General features: G+C 29.8%; 1 protein-coding gene across 1 annotated transcript in view; it reads right to left on the minus strand.

The window, feature by feature from the left end:
* The window catches only part of LOC113373494, a 298,841-nt gene that overhangs the window by 53,077 nt on the left and 223,670 nt on the right, over nt 1–22,094 (minus strand). Inside the window, exon 3 of the mRNA XM_026613788.1 lies at nt 2,647–2,768. Coding sequence (XP_026469573.1) covers nt 2,647–2,768 — 122 coding nt within the window. The remainder of the gene's footprint in view (nt 1–2,646; nt 2,769–22,094) is intronic.

Consider the following 22,094-nt stretch of genomic DNA (forward strand, 5'->3'; position numbering starts at 1 on the left):
GAATCTAGTTCGAGCCCGTAATACGTATTTATGATTTACCCACTTTCTTTCTTTGGCACTTCTGGAAAACGTTGCAAACTCTCTGAAATAATTTCAGTTGTTTTGACGTTACCTCGGATATGGTCGTATTTGATGATTCAGAACAAAAATCATGGCATAAAAGTTTCCACCACAAATAAGACAAAGGTAAAGCATCGTCTTTAATAAATCAATACAACTAAAATGCTTTTGACAATTACTTTTGAGCAAATATGTATTTCTGAAGATTGCTTACTCGTGCAATAATACGGTTCGTGGGACTCGAAGATTAATTGTATACAAAACAACCAGACATGAATACGCAAACAAATATAACGATCTGGCAAAGGGGCACGAAAATAAATGTTTTATGGAAATTGATATAGGCAACACAATTAGGCATATTTAACCCCTATATTGTTATGTATGAACCAAGTTTAAGACAAATGTTGATATTCGGATTTCATAATGATGTGTTTGTTATGCTAGCTCGAGTAAATGATGGAGTTGAGCTTTGATTTCGCTTTGTTATGTATATAAGTTCAAAAGTGTAATCAAGAATCATTAATTAGTATATATATAATTATTACTGGAATAGTACAAAATTGAACTACAATCTATTCAAAAATAAGTATTAAATTAAATTAATTTTTAAATATTTCAAAATTTTTTGTAACTAAGCAAAATTAAAAATGCTTGAATATTGTTAACTAATTTATATAATTACAATAAATTGTGGCTTGTATTTAAAGGTCCAAATAATTACTAACTTTTTCGAAAGGTTAAAAATATTGGCTAGATTTAGATATCGGTTGTCTTCTCATCAAGGTAGATAAAATAAAATTTCATAATAGAAACCAAAATTACAGTGCCCAAATTATTAAATTCTTAATGAAGTAAGCACTAATGATTTTAATGCTGATAATTATATTTTCCTATAAATTTAACTGGCTAATTAGAAACCAAAGTTATGGATGAACAATAGAATAAACCTTTGACAGTTCTGTAGATGTTTTGGGATTCTGTGTGTTCTACGATTTATGGGATAAGTAGGCTTGGAAATGCTTTGTACAATCCCATTTATAACAGTCGCCCAACTTTGGTCCGCTTGATGTTCTAGATTATGTACTAAATTACCCTCTCGGACTATAAATAACACAAGCTCAAAACTCATGAAGAGCTATCTCATTTCGTCTTTTTAATCCGCGCATAATTTTTTTACGCGAATATAAGTAAGAGTTGCAGGGGTTAAGGTTTCTAAAACAATTAAGATATTAATTCAATGTTGGAGTATACGGCTTCGAAATTAAATTACTTTGCCTCTTCTGCTGTCTTTGTAAGAACTTATAAAGGTCAATAGTAGCTATTTCTTTAATAAACGATAATCTTTACTTCTATCCTAATAGGATAATAAGTAAAATTTTAAGAATGGAAAATGCATGTTGAAAAGCCATACCCCCTGTCCAAGGTTAGTGAATTTAAAATAGACACAAGTAGGTTTCAATTACAATATGCTGAACTATACTGGCTTCTGGCGCGTAAGTCAATTAACAGTTTATCTTGATGATAAACTATTAATTAACAATCGAGAATTGTGATATAATCTATGTGTATTTAAGGCATCCAACTGTGAAGTTGTGCGAGCAAATCAAACATTGTTTTAATGCAGCCTAAAATTTTGAGACTGATCACTAATGCTCCTTGGTTTGTCAGCAATAAGACCTTACACAAAGATCTAATTATAAATTTTATAAATGGTAAAATAAAGCCAAAAAGTGTTCAGCATTTTCTATAACTGGAAGATCATTCAAAATGTATAGTTGCTTAATTTTTGAAGGTACCTGTTTCGAGAAGGCCGAAAATGAATATTCCAAAAGATAATATTCAAGTTACTACATCTTTGGAGAACTGAAGCATCACTCATTAGAGTGACATTTATTGATATACTGAAATTTAGCACAAAAGTTTCATATGTGTGTGTGAACCAAATTGAACCAAATAGCTCATAGAGTATTGTATTTTGGTGTGCAGTACATTTTGATATTCCAGTCAAAATAGAATTCAAGTTAGCATTAATTCGCATTGAGCTGAAAATTGGTCCAGATGTTAAGTCGCAATCGATCCGACATCTGCGATTTTTTTATTCCAGGTCAATAGTACAAAATTCTAATTTTTTCCATTATTCGCAAATACTATGAAAAAAACTTTGTCTTTGCCAAAAACTATTCAGCACATCTCCTTAGCAATAGGAAACGAATGTTTTTTGAACCATTCAAATTCTTTGATCGCGAAAACGTAGACAAAAAATTGCGGATACACACACACATCCATTTTCGCTGAGGTAGCCAAAATGTTCAGAAACCCTAAAACGTTACTATAACTTACCCTACGGAGAGTTAATAAAAAATAAGAATTTATAGTGTCAGTTCCTAATTACCTCCTCCTTACTAGAACAACACCCGCCAGCTATGTCATTTTTCAAGTGTGGAGGGTCAAAGGCCTGATTGTTTTCAAAGAGAGTATTAGGTATATTGCGGTCTTTAATTTTTTGTGTTCTATTTCTTATTGTTATTGTTTATTAATAATTATAAATAGTTATTTTAAGTCTTAGTATTATTATTATCTCACCTCAAGTCTGTCCCGTCCATCGCTGCCTTCCCATTTGTCTGCTATTCGGATTGTCTCCGCAGTTTTCTGCTGCACGGACTTGCTGTCATCCAGCAGTGTCAATTCGTAGAATTCTTGAATATCTGCAAGGGAATACAAAAGAAAATATGAAAAGAATGCACTCTTTCAACAAAATGCACACACATGGTTTATGTATGGGTCTGAGACACTGGAAAATGGAGCGTATATAAATTATATTGAGTAATACAACGGCAGCACAATAAGATAACTCCTTTGAGGAGATATATGGATCGAGACGGTGAAGATATTTGATGAATATAAAAGAAGTGAATATATGTATATATATATATATATATAATATTATTCTGACCATACCATTTTATCAATCAAATGTTGCACAAAACCCAATATTTTTAATAAGGATTTTTGTGTTTTATTATCTTCTAGAAAGAAATAAAATCCTAGGACCATTTATAAAGCACCACATACATTCCAAAAATAAAGCAAAATAAATTCCTTGTCAACCGTCGTCTGACGTCAATTTCCAGATTTCCGCAATCTCGGTCGCCGAGACAAAAGATAAGTGCAGATCGGACAATGGTCATGGTGGGCTCAGAAATACGAATATATATGATTGCGTAGAAATTCGTATTAGACGTCTTTTGTTATTTGAAAACAGTAGGTCTAACGACGGAAGTTTTTGTTCAAGAATCGGATATTGTTTATGATCACGGATGCGTGTATTAAGTGTAGAACGCCTGTTGGCCATTGTAATGCGCTGGATACATTCGGTGCACATATTCTCAAAACAAAGTTTAGATAGATAAAATTCTGAATTAAAAAAAATCAATAAACCATTAAATTGAAACTCAATAGTCACTTGGTAAAAAGTGTCAGAAAAATTGGAGAAGAATTACTAGATCGGAGATTTTGCCATGTGACCCCAATTTCGACTTTTTGAAACGACACCAGGAAACATTTCTGTTATGTTCAAGTCATGAGTTTCTAATATTATGAGCTTTTGAATCTTCAAAGCTCAGTCATATCTACCGCAACATCTATTACTTTTTAATTACATTAACAATTTAATATCAAACGTTTCTAAATTAATATACAAGTATCCACGAGAAACCGCAAGACAAAGTAGGAATTTCATGAAATTTAATTGAGGTATACTGAATCTCCATGAATTTATAACTTTGCATTCGCTTTATGTAAAACACATATAATTTGATATTGCAAAACACTTGTTCCCGCATAGTTTCAAGCCATTAAAGTATCCCGTGAGCGGAGAGAAAATTGCTACTGCCCGACAACGGAAAATATTCTACTTGTATTCAGGATAGAACACATAAATATTAAACTATATTATTGAAGTTGAAATACTTCCTTGAAAATAATAATTAAATCATAAAGAATATAAAATACTTCCTCGGCAATTATAAACTTGACTCACAACTTATGACAGTATTACATTATTTTACAGTTGCATAATTAAGTAAAAACTTCTAATCAAATTATCAATTTCAATATTGAAATTAATTTGCATAAAGAGTTACTACAGATCATTAAAATCATTTAATTATTAATTTCACTGTTGGTACCATCACATAAAAATTTCAATTAACAATTATATTATCTTATACAAAGTTTCTATTAAGCCAATTTGGACATACGGGATATAACTATGGGAAACCGCTTCCACATCAAACGTGATAAAAATTCAAAGATGTCAAAATAAACTATTAAAAAATATGTTGAATGACTCGAAATATGTATTAAATTGGCTTATACATAAAAATGCCCGCGTAGACACAATAAACGATGAATTTCTTTGTAAGACTGTACGCATCAGAGTATACCTAAAACTAAAATAAGCTTATTTTTTATATCTCGACAGAAATCCAACTTTCAAATCAACGTATAAAAAAATTATCTCATTCTATAAATTATTTTATTATTTACATGTGTCACTTAATTTCAGGCGTTCTTAGCGACTCTGAAGTAATGTAAAATATGCAAGTTTAATGGCATCAAAATTCAGTCGAGCGAATAATTTTAACGAAGTCTCGAGCTTATTTAATGAAGCTGTTACGAATTAACATAAATGCAAATAAAAATCTCCTACGCATACTGTATTTTAAATTGAATTAGGCTCCAGAATTTTCAGTAAATTTTCCTGCCTGGAAATGAACAATATTTACTCTTTCTCGTGTATGCAAATAAACAGTTTGGAAGAGGAATAATTAACAAACAAATAAGATAATTTTGGTCAAATCTTCGAATTACTTTTAAGCACGTTGGATTAAGTAGCATATTGAATAATACTGATAATAAATTCTTATGACAAAAATTTAAAATAAATTAGTGTTCTTGTTTACATTGTTATAGGGTACAAAGGATGAAGTGACAAGTTTTTGGAAATTGGCTAAAAACATAGAGATACTTATTTGTTTGATATGTGTTATTTGTTTTGATATGGTTAGTTTGGTTTTTGCAGTATAATTGCCATATGAGTGAGTGAACCCTAGCATGTGCAAGTTGTTTAACTATGTAGTAATTAGTGTAATTTACTCCATAACTGTCTATAATTTGATATACTTGTTTAAATTTTCATTTTCTGTTTAATCATTATTATTTATATATTGCATATAAAGTTCAAATAATTCTCAGGCGACTCATAGGCATTGTGTGCAACAGTAATCATAAAATTCCTTAATGCAATGCTATTTAGAGTATTAGTAGCACTTTCTCTGATTTTGTTACTGAAATAAAAAGAAATCATGATCCTATAGTCAAAAGGCTGTACTCGAGGGGCTTATATCCGAAATTCCGACGTAGTGGCCGCAGAGCTCCTTCCTATCTCATAAAACAGAAGATATATAGGGCTCTGAAATACTAAGGCTGATATCGTTACACTAGGAAAATAAAAAAATGAGGAAAGCAAATATTAGGTTGAGACTTTTAAATAAAACCATAGCATTGAACAACGTATGAGTTCGCACAAATATACAGAAGGATCCAAATTTTCTGTAATAGTTTTAGTATATAACATCTTACAACGTATTTTGCATATGATTATACCGTGCCATTGTTTTTTCAAATGAGCATTGCAATGTTGTAAAATAAATAATATAGGAATGCTATGACTCAACATAGGTCTTCTGGAAATTTAAAATTTTCAAACTTCTATAGTGCATATTGCTAATAAACAAAGTTATTCATTGCTTTTTTCGAATTATGTTCTCAGCCTTTTGTGTTGTATATGAATTTAAAATATTTCAAATTTTTTTTTTATTTAATTGTTATTTACGGATGTTGCAGCAAATTACTTTAAAGAAAATGCCATATCACGTTTCTAGCATTACAGCAGCACAAAAAATCCAACAGCAAACATATGTGTCCTTTCCTTTGAGAGTATTTCACATTCTTTTTGCATCGACATAGTCATAGCATTCTGGCATCAAACATTCTGGCGTCTGGCGAAAATCACAAAATATATTATAACACGGGCGGCGGGAAAACAACAGAAAAATAAAACCGCCGACGATAAACCAACTGCTGCGGCAGACAAAAACAGATGCATATTTCGCGCTTCAAGCAAGGCGGCGCTGCTCCACTGTAAATACAGGAGTCGAATTTATATGCTAAAATATAGTAGTTTATTTGAATTTATATTGGCACAATATCATAATATAGGTTGCCAAAATAAAATGAAAAATATTTAAATTTATGCATATGAAACTACATGTTAAAATTGCTAGTGTCCGAAATGATGTTATTACTGCGCATTTTGATATATTTAAAAAATAAAAAAAATCACAGTTTACACAGGGGAAAGTGCCGTAACGCCGGACGGCACCAAGAACCGGACACTCTATTTAACACGTATTATTTAAGCAATTGAAATTTATTCCAATTATTTAATTTTATTCTGTATGAGTGCTAACGGTCACTACATACCCACATTTTTCGTATTTCCTAGTCAAAAAATGAAAAGCTTATGAATGCACCAGCTGAGAGCATCGGTGTGGCCCAGCCAAAAGAATAGATGAATAGTGACTTTTTTGCAATATCTAAGAATATTCGCCAAAGACACATGTGCAGACATTTCAGAGCGTGGAGATGGCTACATATGTAATCAATGCAGATTATTTTGAAATGTCCGGTACTAGGTGCCACTGTTTAAAATCATATTTTTATAGCAAAGTTTGATTGATGGTATTATTTAGTTTTTAGCAAAGATTGCGTTTTTTTAATTTAGTTTGATTTCTAACTTTGTTATCTAATATAAATCAAATAACATAAATTCAATAAACATTTCGTAAAATATTTTTTGATTAATTTATAAATAACCTTAGGTGTCCGCCACTTGGGGACTTTTCCCTACAGTTTTTGCTCTATAAGCCTGAGTTTTCATGTGTAAAACGCCTGAACAAAAAGCAAATATATAGCATTTTGACAGTTTTCACTACTAATTTATATGAAGAGAGTACCGTAATATAGCGTTGCCATAATAACGCTATTTACGATCTATTTTGTCGGCAAATTGGCCTCAAAGTTTAAGGGAAGTACATCGAATTAATTGGTCAGAGGATTGTAGCAATGAATCGTATGAATAAGAATGAATTTACTTTTGATATAAATAAATTTAGAAATCATTTTTACATCTAGTGGCTTGGAAGAACTAAAATATATTATATAAACTGCACTGCAGCTTATGTATTTCTTAAAGAATTACCATGTATGCGTTATAAAATTCAACGCAAGATTTTCATTAATCAAAAAAAGTATTAAATATAGAATATAGAACACAATAAAGAAATACACGTTTTATGACAAACTCAATTTCTAAAAAAAATTTGCCGTATCGACGAGAGCGAGTCAATTTACATCATCGTAATTTTGCTCTCAAAACTATAACTCAAAGTGCATAATCAATTCATTTTATGTTCTAGAATATAAAATCTTTATGTGCTCATAAAAGTGTGAAATGAAATTATTACAGCCAATTTGCGGAAGAGACCAATGTAATGATATTATTCAAAAGAGGTATTATAAATTGAAACCATTACGTTCCGTAACAGAGTATTAACCAAACCAGGTCATGGATGAGAGATATGTATCACTAAATGTTCAAAATAGAGATAGTTAAGTCGAAATATTACGTCGTAACTTTTAATAACTACGCAGGGTAATTTTATATGCTAGTAATCAGTAGTCCAAACTGTAATACTGAAGTTGTGAAATAAACACGATGCGAATAGTAAGGGTTGGCGCTTACGCAATTTTGTATTTTGTAAAGTTGAAAATTAAAAAGTGGCAAAAAATTAAATACAGGGTGAAAAAGCAATTTTATGTTTCAACAAGTGATTTGAAAAAGAAAAACAAAATTAGTTTGTTAAATTATTTCATTATTTTATATAATGGATGTATGTCTGTTTGTGAAAGAGTTATGAATTTATAAACCATACATCTAATAGCCGTGAAAACTTGGGAAACTGTTGAGTTTTCGAAAAATTTGTTTGAAACTTAGTGGTAAAGTTTAGTCACCCCAAAGATTTTTTTATGTTTATGGTAGTTTTAACTTTTTACATTTTTTAGAATACGATTATAAAAAACATATAACTCTGAATTTTCACCCTCTTACTGCAAACCCTTATTTTGCAAGAATGGTATTATAGTATTATCATCATTTTTCAACCATCATTTTACATCACGATTTCGATCAATAAAAGTTTTTGACTGAAGTTTGTTTGAGATTTTTTGAGCTTATGAAAAAGCTCAACTTCATATAAAAATAATTTCATGAAAGGTTGTCCAGTTCTAGCACTTATTTTTCAATGTATTATATCAATTTTCATCATTTATTAAAAAGCGCGAGTTTGAAAGATACATGAATGTGATCCTCAATTTTCACCTTCCTATCAAATTTCCATATGTCAATCATTTTTAACCTGATCGATAACTGGTCAATTTACTTGTGTTATTTTGTGAACGTTTTTCACTAAATTTAGATATATTTTCCACTGTAAAATTTTTTACTTCCCGTAGGGCAAGTTATAGTAACCGCAAAAAAATCAAAAATGAAAATATTTTGCAATTCTCGACGTTTTGAAGGTTTGTGAATATTTTCGTATACCTTAGAAAAAATTGATGTATGTGTCCGTGTGTGTATGTGTGTTTGGATACAAATTTTCGTCGACGATTTCGAAAACACGGATGAAGCGATTTGAATAATTCAAAAAGCATTCGATTGAGTATTGATAAGGAAACGTGCTGATTACTTTTTGGCAAAGTTAAGTCTATCCGTTCCGAAGATATGGGGTAAAATGTGCCACAAACGGCAACGCTTTTAAGAGAACGGAGCGTCCGATTTGAATAATTCAAAGAACATTTCACTTGTATCAACAAGATAAAAAATTATCATGAAGGCAGGTCTAGCGGTTTCGGAGATATTGATCATTAGACATATGTACATCAAATTATCAGATATTTTATAGAGATTTTAATAATAAGTATAAATTTTGTTTACATTACTATGGATTCGATACGCGTTTTAAAAAAAAATGGTACGGAAAATTCCAGCAATTTGCCTGAAGGCACGATGCCATGCACCAAACTAGTTAGCTTATGAAAGCTTATGAAAAAGCCCAATTTCACATAAAAAAAAATTCATGAAAGGTTGTCCAACTCTAGCACTTACTTTTTAATGTATTGGATCAATTTTCATCATTTATTGAAAAATGCGAGTTTGAAAATTACATGCATGCTATTCACAATTTTTACTTTCCTACAACACTTACCAATGTCATTAATCATTTTTAACAAAATTGATAACTGGTCAAAATACGTCCTTTTGTGGACGTTTTTCACTGAATTTCGATACAATTTCTTATTAATCTTATTATCCCACACTAAAATTTTCATATATTTCAATTACACGAGCTCTGAAATTCCTTTATCCTGATGGTCAAACTATGTCACCGCAGTATGGAAATAAGAAACCGTAAAATTTCCGGAACATTGCATCGTAACTCCCACCGGAACATCGTGTTGCGGCAATTGCAGCAGGTCGCCCGGAGCGGGAGACATCGAAGGGCGATCGCAGGGATGATCGCCGGGACGATTGCAGCCGGCGTTCCCGCGTAACGGAACTACGATAAATTCGTGGTGCAAATGCAATTATTGACCTTCCCCAATTTAAACGGAATCGACTGCCGGTACGAATGCCACGATAATTCACTGCGGACGCAGACTGTAGATAAAACATCCGTTATCGGGCATGGATAAAACTAAAGCTTGGTTTAGAGGTAGATGGCAAGAAACAAACTAGGTAAGGTTGGGATAATATGTACGTATTGTGATTTTTTTTCAAACCAAAAAAATCATTGTTAAGAGAAGTATAGAATAAGAACCACTAATCATCATCACAAATTGGAAAATCACCCAATTCACTCATTACATCGTAGTCCTTACACTAGAATTTAGAAGACCTTAAAATTTATAGCCAATTAATTTCATCTAGTAATTTATATCTAATAGTAATTGAGTGTTGCTTTTCTGCGTCCTTATTTGCTTAAAGCATTGCTTGGTTTGTGTAGTAATAGATTTTATTGCAAAATGTGCAACCAGAGCTAAACCACAATTTAGCTTAGCTTAGCTTTAGCATAACTAAAACTGTTTTCTATACTTTCAGCTCTAAGCTTGCTTTTCCTTCGTTTTCTTTTAAGAGTTGAGCTGTATTTAAATCATTTTGCTGTTTAGCAAGAGGTAAGAGGTAGAACCCAGAAATAACGAGAATTGTGTTATAACTTTTTTATTGGTCAATGTTTTTTAAATCAAATTTGTACATTTGTACAGCTTGCACACGTTCTTCTGTGAAAATTTTTCTATTGTAACGACATAATTATAATTAAAGAAAGTAAATATTGTAAACATATTGCGAATTTAGGTAATGTAACTTGTAGTTATAATGTATTTAATGTTATGATGATTATTAATAAAAGAAATAAAAAAGACAGATATATCGCATTCATTTGAATAATTACTCTTTTTTTTAACTTCCCGAAGGAGAAGTTTATGTTTTCATCAAAAAATCTGGCTCGCTAATTTTATGTTTTCTCGACGTTTCAAGCCATTCTGAATCGAATGAGACCGAATTTGGAAAAAGTATATGTGTGTATGTAAACAGATTATTTTATTACATCGACGTTTTCTCAAAAACGGCCGGACCGATTTCAAAAATTTAAAAACCATTCAATGTATCTCAATGAGCACTAGCGTTTCTCAGTTTTTTATGACGATCGACCGAGCCGTTTCTTAGTAGATAGCAGAAAAGTAAAAAAAAATTCGTTCACGTTTTAGCCCGCAATTCTGAATCGATTTTAAAAATTCAAAAACTGTTCGAAAGATGTTGGTTGGGAATCGAACTGATTAGTTTTTGGTAAAGATCGGCCAGGCCGTTTTCTTGTAATAAAGTTTGAAAAAAAAAATTCGACGATTTTTATGATTTTTTGTGACGATAGTTATGATAGTCTTATAGATCATACTAAAATATTACGGTCCTACGATAAGTCATTTAAATTTAAAAATCGTCAAAGTTTGCAAAAATTAGCATCGTTTTTTAGCATTTGTCAAAATTAGACCTTTGATCGACGTTTTCTCAAAAACGTCTGAACCAATTTCACAAATTTAAAAGCCATGTGATGTATCACAACCGTTTATATCTTTAAAACAATTATTCCAAAATATGTGCAGTTAGGTTTCGACTTTCTTTCCCAGATATTTCTTAACATGATTTAACGTGATGTAAGAATAAATTTTATTAACACGTGATTAATAAATAGGAACTATTTGCACTAGAATTACTTTATCAATAATATTAATAAATAAATTCTCAAAAATATAGTTCTTATTACTTTTACTTCTGCAGACTACTCATAATACTAAAGTTAGAAAAAAATTGAGATCACGTCCTCCAAGTTATATTCCCTTTCACATATTGAAATACGTTGAAACGATTTTCTGCAGAAATATTTAAGTAAGATTTGTCGCATAGATAGCAGCATCAAAAATGATTTCTTTCTATATGTATAATGAAAATTCTATATCCTATCGTGAAATCGCTGATAAAATGTAGTTATTGGATAATATCTGCCTACACAGATAATATAAAGATCAGACTTTCATTACTTTACGGATGCAATATATAAGAATAGTTATAAGGAATAAAGTGAAGCAAAAAACTGCATGCAAATTTTATTGAAAATCAGTAATGGTTGTAGTATTGCTGGAAACGTGAAAAATACTATATAATATATTCTCAATTCAAAGAACAGAATATTAATAATATAAATCTAATATCTATCTGATATTAATGAAAATAAATCATTATGAACATAAACAGTTGCAAAAAATATGAAACGTATTGACAAATATTAACTAAATTATTTCATGAATATAAAATATGTCTCCAAACAAAACGCAAACAAGACAACTTTGAATTAGGTCAATATATAAAAAGATGAGACCTTTAAATAATTCGAAAACATATTTGAAGGACACCATATAACAAATCAAGTTTATTTGCTGTATCTTTATTGTCATTTTCTGAGATTCTTACTTTAATTACTTTAAAACAATTTTTCCTTATAGAAATATTCAATTTGTTTCAAATTATATTGTATTTCTCAATAAATGCGATTTAAAAAAATCTGATATTTTTTGGTAAAAATACAAACTAAACGATATTATTTGTTTTATAGTTAGATTTATATAAGCTCTAAATTAAAATTCATTTTGAAGATAAAAAAACTGTGTGAAATAAATATCTACATATCATGTATAATTATTCATTTCTCTAAAACAAATATTTTCATTGTAAATTACAATTACAATTTAGATAAATTATGTGCATATATGAATTCACTGCGTGAATTTTTGCTTAAGTACTTAAGTACTTTGTTTTCTACACAACTAAACTTTATTTGCAGTATATATAAAGACATGTAAAGTAATTGCAATCGAAATGGCAATAAGTAAAACTCATTTGGATTCCTAAGTTAGTCGTATTTAGCCAACGAAAACTAATTATGAATTCGCAGAAAAGACTCAGACAGAACTTTATAGAATCTGAGAAATAACACTACTTCTTACAAGAAAAGTTGTATATTCAAAGCATGAGAAATAGTTCGAAGTAGAAGACGGTATATTTATTATATATAAACCTATTCCGAACAAATTTTAATGGGAATTAAAATTGACCAGATTAATGAAAAATGTCATAATATAAAAAAAATCTTGTAAAAATAGGACTGAAATCAATATTTGTATCAGATGTGAAAATAATTTATATTAATTTTGCATCGAATATTTATTAGTTCTCATTTAAAGTTTTCGAACATAATTATAATGAATAGTTTACATTTCTCACATGATACCTTATTTATAGGTTTCCGATATTAACAGTCTAGAGTATTTTATTAGACTTTTGCAATAAAACATATTCAAATGCAATTCAATATTAGTAAATTATTGTACTTTTACGGTTGTAATTAAAATTTCCTATCTGATAATATTTCCGTGTAATAAAACTTTCTTGCAAAACGATCAATAAAATATTAATTTCAGCGAGATATAGGATTTATTACAGATTTGAATTCATAATTTATATTACATGTAACTAAAATTATTATATATTCCGTTATCAAGATCTAGTTCAAATGAAACTGAAAATTCATGATGTATAATATTTAATTATTACAATATATAAAATATAAAATGTGAAATTTGAAGCAGAATTAATATTTGTTGCTAATATCCTATGAATCATAATAAATCACCTATAATTATAATTGTACATTATAAGAACAGAATTTTACTTTATGAATAAAATCATCACACGATTTATAACTAGTACTGAATAATTGTACAGGGTGTTATATTTTTGTGCTTATAAGGACTCTGAGCAAATTGGTTTTATCCCTCTGTAATTAATAAGTATATTTAAAACTAATCGTAGAATTATTTGTTAATCTATAGTTTTTTCCCAATAAGAATAAGTTACTTTTATTTTATGAAAAAATGGATTGCCTCCAAATTTTTAGTATTAACATGATTTTTAAAATTTGCAACAATTTTTGGAGATTTTATTTTATTTAGTTGTATTATTACTTAACAAAATAATGTATTATAATTATATTTATATCTATTATTTATATTGATATTTATATAAATTTTTGTTCAGATTTGATATATCAGACCCTACAGAAGCAAGATTTATCATAGCATAATCTATTCATGTGAATAATTACATGCCTACCGAAATAGAGAAACGATATTATATCACAGTATTATCTATTAGAGGCATATGAGGAAACAAGACATGTGTATAATTTATATACGAACACAATTTCAACAAGACACAACGCCCTTACCAAATCCTGTCAACGGGGTAAAGGATTGAGGATAGTTCGAGGATAATTTGGGATAATTTAAGTGTTTGTTGTGAATATTATAATTATCTTCTTGTCTTTTATCTAAATGAAGAAAATTATGTAATAATATATTGCTAAATGGGCTAAAATAAAATAAATAAAAACAAGTTTTATTATTATTATTAAATATATTGAAATTCATACGAAAACATATTTATATATTTATAACATCTATCTCAAGTCCTTTAAGTTCATTACACATTAAAGTCCCACGTAAAATGATAAATTTATCTGAAAGCATGCATAGAAATTGGTATATTTTATGTGGCGTTTCCATCTCTGTTCACTTTGAAACAAAATGTAACATGGAGTCAGAAATAAATTGAATTTGCGGTGCCATCAAATAAATACTACATTTACGCAGCACCTATTTGCGAATGCTTTGATGTAGATAATTCCATCAATAAACCTTCATATAAGAGTGCCGAGTGTAAAATAATATGAGAATGTATGTATGTGCAGATTCTTAATATCTTCAGAAGTAAGTTTTGAAATTATATTTCATTAAAATGAGAGATGAAGAATGTATCTCGTTAATGAAATCATATTATTTGATACGATAATTAGCGTAAAGTTACAAAATAAATTGTAGGTAAATAAATTATCTACAATATTTTGAAAATAATGGTAAACAAGAATAATTTGAACGTTTCTAGTAATGTGGAATAAAATTGGAAAAAACTGTGCTTATTTGCTGCTTTTCAAAAAAAATTATAACCCGGTTCTTTTTATCTCATAGCCGGGGTAAATTGGAACAGACACAAAGCAAACAGATCTTATTTTAATTTCAAAGAGATTCACAAAATAATAGCTACAAATGCAAAATAGAAATTTCATGGGTGCATTTTTTACAGAGATAACACCATAATTATCCTCGATCTGGTATTTCGTCAGAAATATTCATCAGCGGAATCATTTGGAATAACTATTAATTTAATTTGTCTCTTGTAAAATTGTTTTTCTAACTCAATTTACCTTTTTTTTGCTATTTTTTATTTTTTATTCCTTTGCCATAGTAAATATTCAGTTTGTTACAATAGTGTTTTCCGCAGGAGTGACACTGCTGCACTACCAAGCAAACCACCAATATTTTTAATGTACTCTCCAATCATCGGTAATAAAAGTGTATTTAAAATTGAAACTCATACTTTTAAAACTGAAAATTACTATAAAAAAATTTCAATAATCCAATGCAAAGTGATAAATATTGTGCCAAATATTGTGCACATTTCTACTACTCCTAATATAATTCCTATATTCGTTTCTAATGCTCTTAATATAATTTCTATAACTTACTCTAGTAGTGGATCAAACACTAGATTTTTTTGTTTTAATTTTTATAGTCTATTATCTTTTATAGTCTTATATTTTTTACAATCTATACTATAAGTATATTTAGCTACTATTGTAGCTAATCGTAGTGATGGAGCGTGAAGGTTAACTATCCTATAATAGCAGCTTCTGTTATTATAGTACAAGAGGTTATAAGAAGGTGATTAAAATACGTTAAACGATTCAAGATTTTCATGTTCACTAAAAGTTTCTTCTGTATCTGTATCAATTTCGGTAGTTCTTACATAAATTTACTCCGCAGTCTCCGGTAAGGCGTTCGTTTCGCGGTAGAGAGAGCTTTTGATGGGGAGAGAGCTTTTGATTCCCTTCGTTCTCTCTGATTCTGTTCAGGAGAGTGAAAGCTTGACAAGTCAATACGCCTACTTCTTGCTACGTTGAATTCGCTATTAAATAATTCAGTATCGCATCTGATATTTGCATGTCAAATTTTTGTTGAGACATATATTCTCACATTTTACTTCTCGTATCCCCCAGTCCTTGAGGGACAAATAATGCGGTGCCTACCGGCTATGTTCAAATTGGCAAAGTTTTGTTGTGTCATATATCGTTGTATAATTTATTTCCAGTAGAAGATGCCGAGATTACAATCTTTACTGGAGAAGTTCCAAGTTTTTATATTAGCAGTCGAATAAAGCGGTTTCTATACATATTAAAACTATTGTGGAACATATTGTAGCAAAATAGAAGGTTGATTAATAGGATAGGGCTGGGCACAAAGGACCAATTTGGCTTGAAGTAATTATACCGTCTAAACCAAATAAAGTACATAACACGTGTTAAACAAAGAACTCTCGAAATGTAATATTAAAAATAGTTGAATCATACAAAAGTACTTATCAAAAAATAAGTTATATTTATCAAATTTGTGTTTCACATTCGTTTATTAAAATTATTATTTACCTTATATTGGTATATTTTTATATAGTTATAATTTTATTAAAATCTCACTAATTGCCAATTTTATTGAATCTCGAATTGCATATTCATTAAGTTGTGTAAAGGAAATTTATGAAATCCTGAATCTATTAATTTCAAGCAAAAGTTTACTAGAACGTAAGTTGAATTAATATGCCGTAATTGAATCTCATAGCAGATTTATCGAGAAAAATTCTAAAAATAAAATTACGCGCAGTCAGGTAATTAAGAAGATTTAAAGTTTGCAAATTGAATGAAATTGCAGAAGCAGAACTAGTTTATAATTATATTTAAAGTTTTCACGGTAATAATTACGCGGAGTTCATTGCTTATTGAAATATATATCGATAAATATTTTATAAGATATTTGAAATATGCTTGGCATGGTATTACGAAAAATTTATTGGACCCTAACATTATTTTTAATTCAGAATATAGATTATTAGTTAATTTTTTTTTTATAATTTTTGTATTTGTCATTTTTTTTATAATAGATCATCCGTTCAGGATAGTTTAAAAGCAATTTATAGGGATGTCAGAATCGTGCTATTTCATTTGTAAACAAAGTAATGCTAACTAAACTTTAGAAAAATATCACTTTAGAAACTTTTGCAAAAGTAATCTTGTGTTTAATGTTGTGACCGTATTTTTTAATCAGTATTGAGCCTTAATAAAATTTTATTTATTTGATGAATATTACAACGTTTTACATTAGAAATAAGATAAAAAACAATGTCAGAAACAAGTTTTGTTTAGAACTTCACGAACATACTGATTATGAAAAATGTTTGGAGGTCAAATTCAGAAGCTATTATATCACGTATTATTATTATAATACTTATTATAATATACATTATATTAGTATAAGTTCTCCGCATAACTATAGCCCCTTAATATGAGTAAAATATAATGACTATACCACTTTGATTTATATATCAGTTTACACTATTGATAACTTTACTTGTTTCTCAGTATTCTCAGTGTTTCTACACTGCTATTAAGTATAACTTTCAAATTCTTTAATTCAGTGCATCCATCTCTACTCAGTCCACCACCTCCATTCATATTTGAAACGTACCATTTTTAAAATTTCAAATTCGATAATTTGATACAGAAAGCACCATTTCCCAAAAACATCCGGTTCACTTTTCTTTTCTTTTGAAATATATCTAGTAGAGTTGATTCTCTCACACTTCGTAACGCTTCTTCATTCATCATCGTATTTGTAAACTTTTTATTCATCATTCTTTTTGAAGCTCCTTAAGTTGTTTTCATCAGCCCAGTCTAAATGTAAAACTTTACCAATAATCAGTAAGCGTTCTTCTTTGCGAGGCTCTGGTTTCTCTTATGCAGTACCTATCCGCGGTTATAATTTTAACCAAGTATTTGAAACGATCCACATATACCAGCTCCTGACATCCTGATAGTCACATATTTTTGGACATATTATCAATTGCGATTTGTCGATATTGATCTAGAATCCGTATCGTCGTCGATCTTCGACAATTCTAAGACAGACATATAGTTTAGATCATGCAGATGATTGGATGTTAAATTAATATTGTTTCTTGATAGTACTGTTTGTCATCAATACAAAATAGGTGTCGATCCAAATTCTCCAATTAAATAGACAATGCTAAGTTAGAAGCAATGGGTAACAGTGCAAAGTTACAACATGGTCGTGTAGATTCCAAGATAGATGCAGCTGGGATTTGTGTCCTAGATTTACCGTCGCCGAGCGGATTAACATCATCTCACATCGCCCGCAGCACTAGCCGATGCACAACACAACAACGAATTAGTATCAGATCTGGCAAGCGATTTATTGCATTGCGGATATTTTCTATAGATCTACATTATTTGAATCACAGGGAAATATATGTGTCAGATTAAGCGACATCGAGTAATTTGAACATTCCAGAAAAAAGAAAACTGCCCAATGATAATATTGAGGGCATTTAACACTAACATCTATCATATCTTTGCTTATATGAACATTATCGGTGAATTCACTTATTGGAGTGATTCACAATAATTTATATATGTATTTGAAAGTGTGTGTATATGTGTGTGAGTGAATGATATAAGCCAGCTCACAGAAATTTACTGCATTGCTATTGAAAATAAACAAATAAAGGACGTACTAGCCCCCTTAGTGCAAGCAGCCTTTTCAACAAATTACCTACCAAAATAAAAATATTGACAAACTTGAATAAATTCAAAACTGAAATAAAAAACTATACCAGATATAAACAAAATTGACCTTATTATTTAAATATGACTTTTGTACTTGATTTTTTATAAAGATGTAATATTTTAAAATGAAATAATATGTATTAGACATATATATATATATATATATATATATATAAAAGTAATCCATAATCTCTTATACCAGGCACCCCAACTGTCTGAGATATGGATATATATGAAATATATATATTGCTAAATAAATAAATAAATAAAAACTTTCCAGAAGAAATAAATTCTAAAGTAATTTTAATACGATATCATTGCGTTGTGAGGCCTACTTATCAATTTGGCATGCCTTAAAAGTTATATATACAGACAGTCCAGAACTCAACAACAAGACTAAAAAAAGTTGGAAAAAAGTATCCCAGGCATTATGAAAATTATGAGCTTTTGAACACAATCTAGAACACTGATCAATCTAATATTGTTTTGGTTATTATGGTTAATTAACACTAATTTCGTTATTCAAAACTTTGGATCGTAACCGAAAATAAGATCTCTAGGACCGCAGTAAAACAAAATGGTAGGAATACCCAAAGTTATCTAAATTTTTTATTCTCTATTTTATTTACAACTGTCTAGTTAAGGACATCTAGTAAATTTGGGAAATTTACAATTGTCAGCCATAAAGAGACATTGTATATTGACATCTTGGAAAACAACTCAAGAGATGTTTCTTCATTTGTTATAATATTAACAATATTTTATTGATAATGATATAATCATAACTATTCACTTATAAATAATTTCTTAAAAATAATAGATAAGTTATTTCAATATTTATTAGGAAAATTGATGACTTAGATCAAGTGGCGCTTTTCTTTTCAATCTACATCGATAGTTCTCTGTTATTAAGGACTTTACTAGTGAATTTGGGTGACTGATAAGCTTGTTTCTATATTTATGTGCTGTTTTTGTTATTACATATTTTATTAAAGGTGTGTTCGTGTTCAGCTGAATCAGCCAGTTCGGGATATATTTTGATGCTACTAAAAAAATTTTCAAAAATTTGTTCTGAAATTTCTGTATTATCTAGATTTGAAACTATTTATTAGACTATGAATTGAAATTTTTTAAAATTGGTCCAAAGACTTTTCAAAAATTATTGCATTTATCCAGAATTGTAAAATAGTTCAAGACTTCATTGCACCATAATTATAAAAAAATGAAAGACTATCTAAAATTAACACCATTTCTGCTGATGCATTTTGTCCCCAACCATTTCAAATGTTTCTGGCTCGCACATTGAGCTTGCGAGTACAAGTACAATGCGATTATTTATGATCATATATTAATTAATATTTCAAAACAAGAAAATTGATATATCAGTCATGGTACTGTAAAACATATAAATGTTTTGTGTTAACCATATAGTTCAACTGAGAAAAAAACGCATATATCATAGCTAAGAAGTATATTTCCTTTTCACAGGCGATGTTGGCAAAAGTTTTAAACTTAGCATTTTTCTCCGTACAACTATCAGACAATAAACAATGCTTGTCTCAGATTTCGCATTGTTCATAGAAAACTTATAGAAGTATGAAGGTTTACGAGTGCACTGTTCCAGCCGAGCGTGACGCGATAATCCGTGATGTAGTGAGAGAATTGCTCACCTACATCGCGATAATAAAGAACAAAAGAGAGATACCGAATAATACGAGCAAGTCTTCGTTTGTTTTACCACGAAGAGATGAAATCTAACAAATTTTGTTCCAAAATTCAGAAAATGACATATCATCATCGTCTATGCTAAATAGCAGCAGTGCTCCATCTGAAAGTTTACCAACGTTTTAATAGTGGACCTAGATTTTGACTCTCCTGTCTTCTTGTCTTTCCTCTCCCAACAAAAGCTCACCTTTGTCTTCTACCTTCTTCTATTGGGAGCTCCACAAACAAAATTGTCTATATTGGGTGTGCGACATATATTTCCCAATATAGTTCTTTCCATGGTTCGTCGTGGCGAAGGTCGTTAACGCGCTGACTTTGTATGGACAGGATCGCGCATTCGATTCCCCGCTCTTGCAATCTGACATCGGGCAGCTTGATGTCCATTTTCAATTAAAAATATAGATCAAAATATGTTTCCAATTGAAAATAAGCCCATCACGGGCACTGCGGTGTGAAATAGCAATGGAAAACCTCTCACACTATTATTCCCTGAAACGAGTTGGAGTTTTAACTCATCTCACGGACCTGCCCTAGGGCAGTACACCCATTATTTATTTGTTATAGTTTTTACAGCTGAACACGAATTTGAAGTCAAAATTGAGGTCCTGGATCAGGGGTCCCGGATTTGATACCCACTTCGAGCAGCCTGACAACAAGCAGTAACAACGATTTTCACGTGGAAATATAGATGACAATATGTTTCCAAGTGAAAATAGCTCTAATACAGCATTGATGTACCAATAAAAAGTCATCACTATTACAACAATTGTACTAATAAAAATTCAGCACATAGTGATGAGACAACTGTTTGGGTTGCCATCCATAATAAAACAAACGTAGTTTGTAAGAAATTTAATACAACATCTCATAGAACCCATAAGTTCTAATCGATGTTCAATTAAATTAAAAAAAGAGGTCCAAATGACCAAAAAAGGGTGATAAATATAGAAAACTACAAAATCTTCGACCTTGTAAAGCTTTTGCATGAAAGTTATATTCTTATAATAATTGTCGTTCTCTGGCCTTGCTTACCTTAAATGACTATTACGTTCCACTTTAATGATCTATTAAGTTAATTTTGTTTGGAGATGGCTTGCGCACCTGAATAAGATAAAAATTATTGAAAACAATTTCTAGAACTTTTGCTCTCTATTATACTATTTTGTTATTTCGAATAATATATATTGATCCATGATTCTGCATTTGCTACTTTCCATTAACTGAGAAATACGTCTTATAATACAATTCAATTTATTTCTCGTAAATGGAATTATTATGTAACGTCATGGCCTATTGATTATATCGCCTCAACATGCTTCAACTGGAGAATTGAGTTTCGTGAAATAGTTTCAAATATATTTTCGAAAATAAATGCAATGTTCAATTGTTGGCGTAGAAGTTTTTTTAGAGTAAAATCTTATTACTCTAAATTAACTAGTTTAAACTTTACTCGTACAATTCATAATATTCTGCATATATTCATATGATATATTTTTAATTAAATTATCTACATATTACTTGAGATACGGCCATGATTACTCTTTGAATGAATTATATAAATACATATCTTTGTTTATAGCTGGTACATACAAGTTATAATAAATGTTATGATATGCAAATTTCGTTTTGTTTCATGCGGAATTTATGACCTAACTTCAAGAAGATAACAGTTTATTCAAAATATGTAAATGATTAATATAGGAAGAATAAACCCGAGAGAGTGACTATGAAATGATAATCGAGATAAAACTTTAAACCGCT

This window comes from Ctenocephalides felis, unplaced genomic scaffold (genome assembly GCF_003426905.1).
Source record: "Ctenocephalides felis isolate EL2017-DRISC unplaced genomic scaffold, ASM342690v1 CF-g0.4_SCAFFOLD_01604, whole genome shotgun sequence".
Lineage (NCBI taxonomy): Eukaryota > Metazoa > Arthropoda > Insecta > Siphonaptera > Pulicidae > Ctenocephalides > Ctenocephalides felis.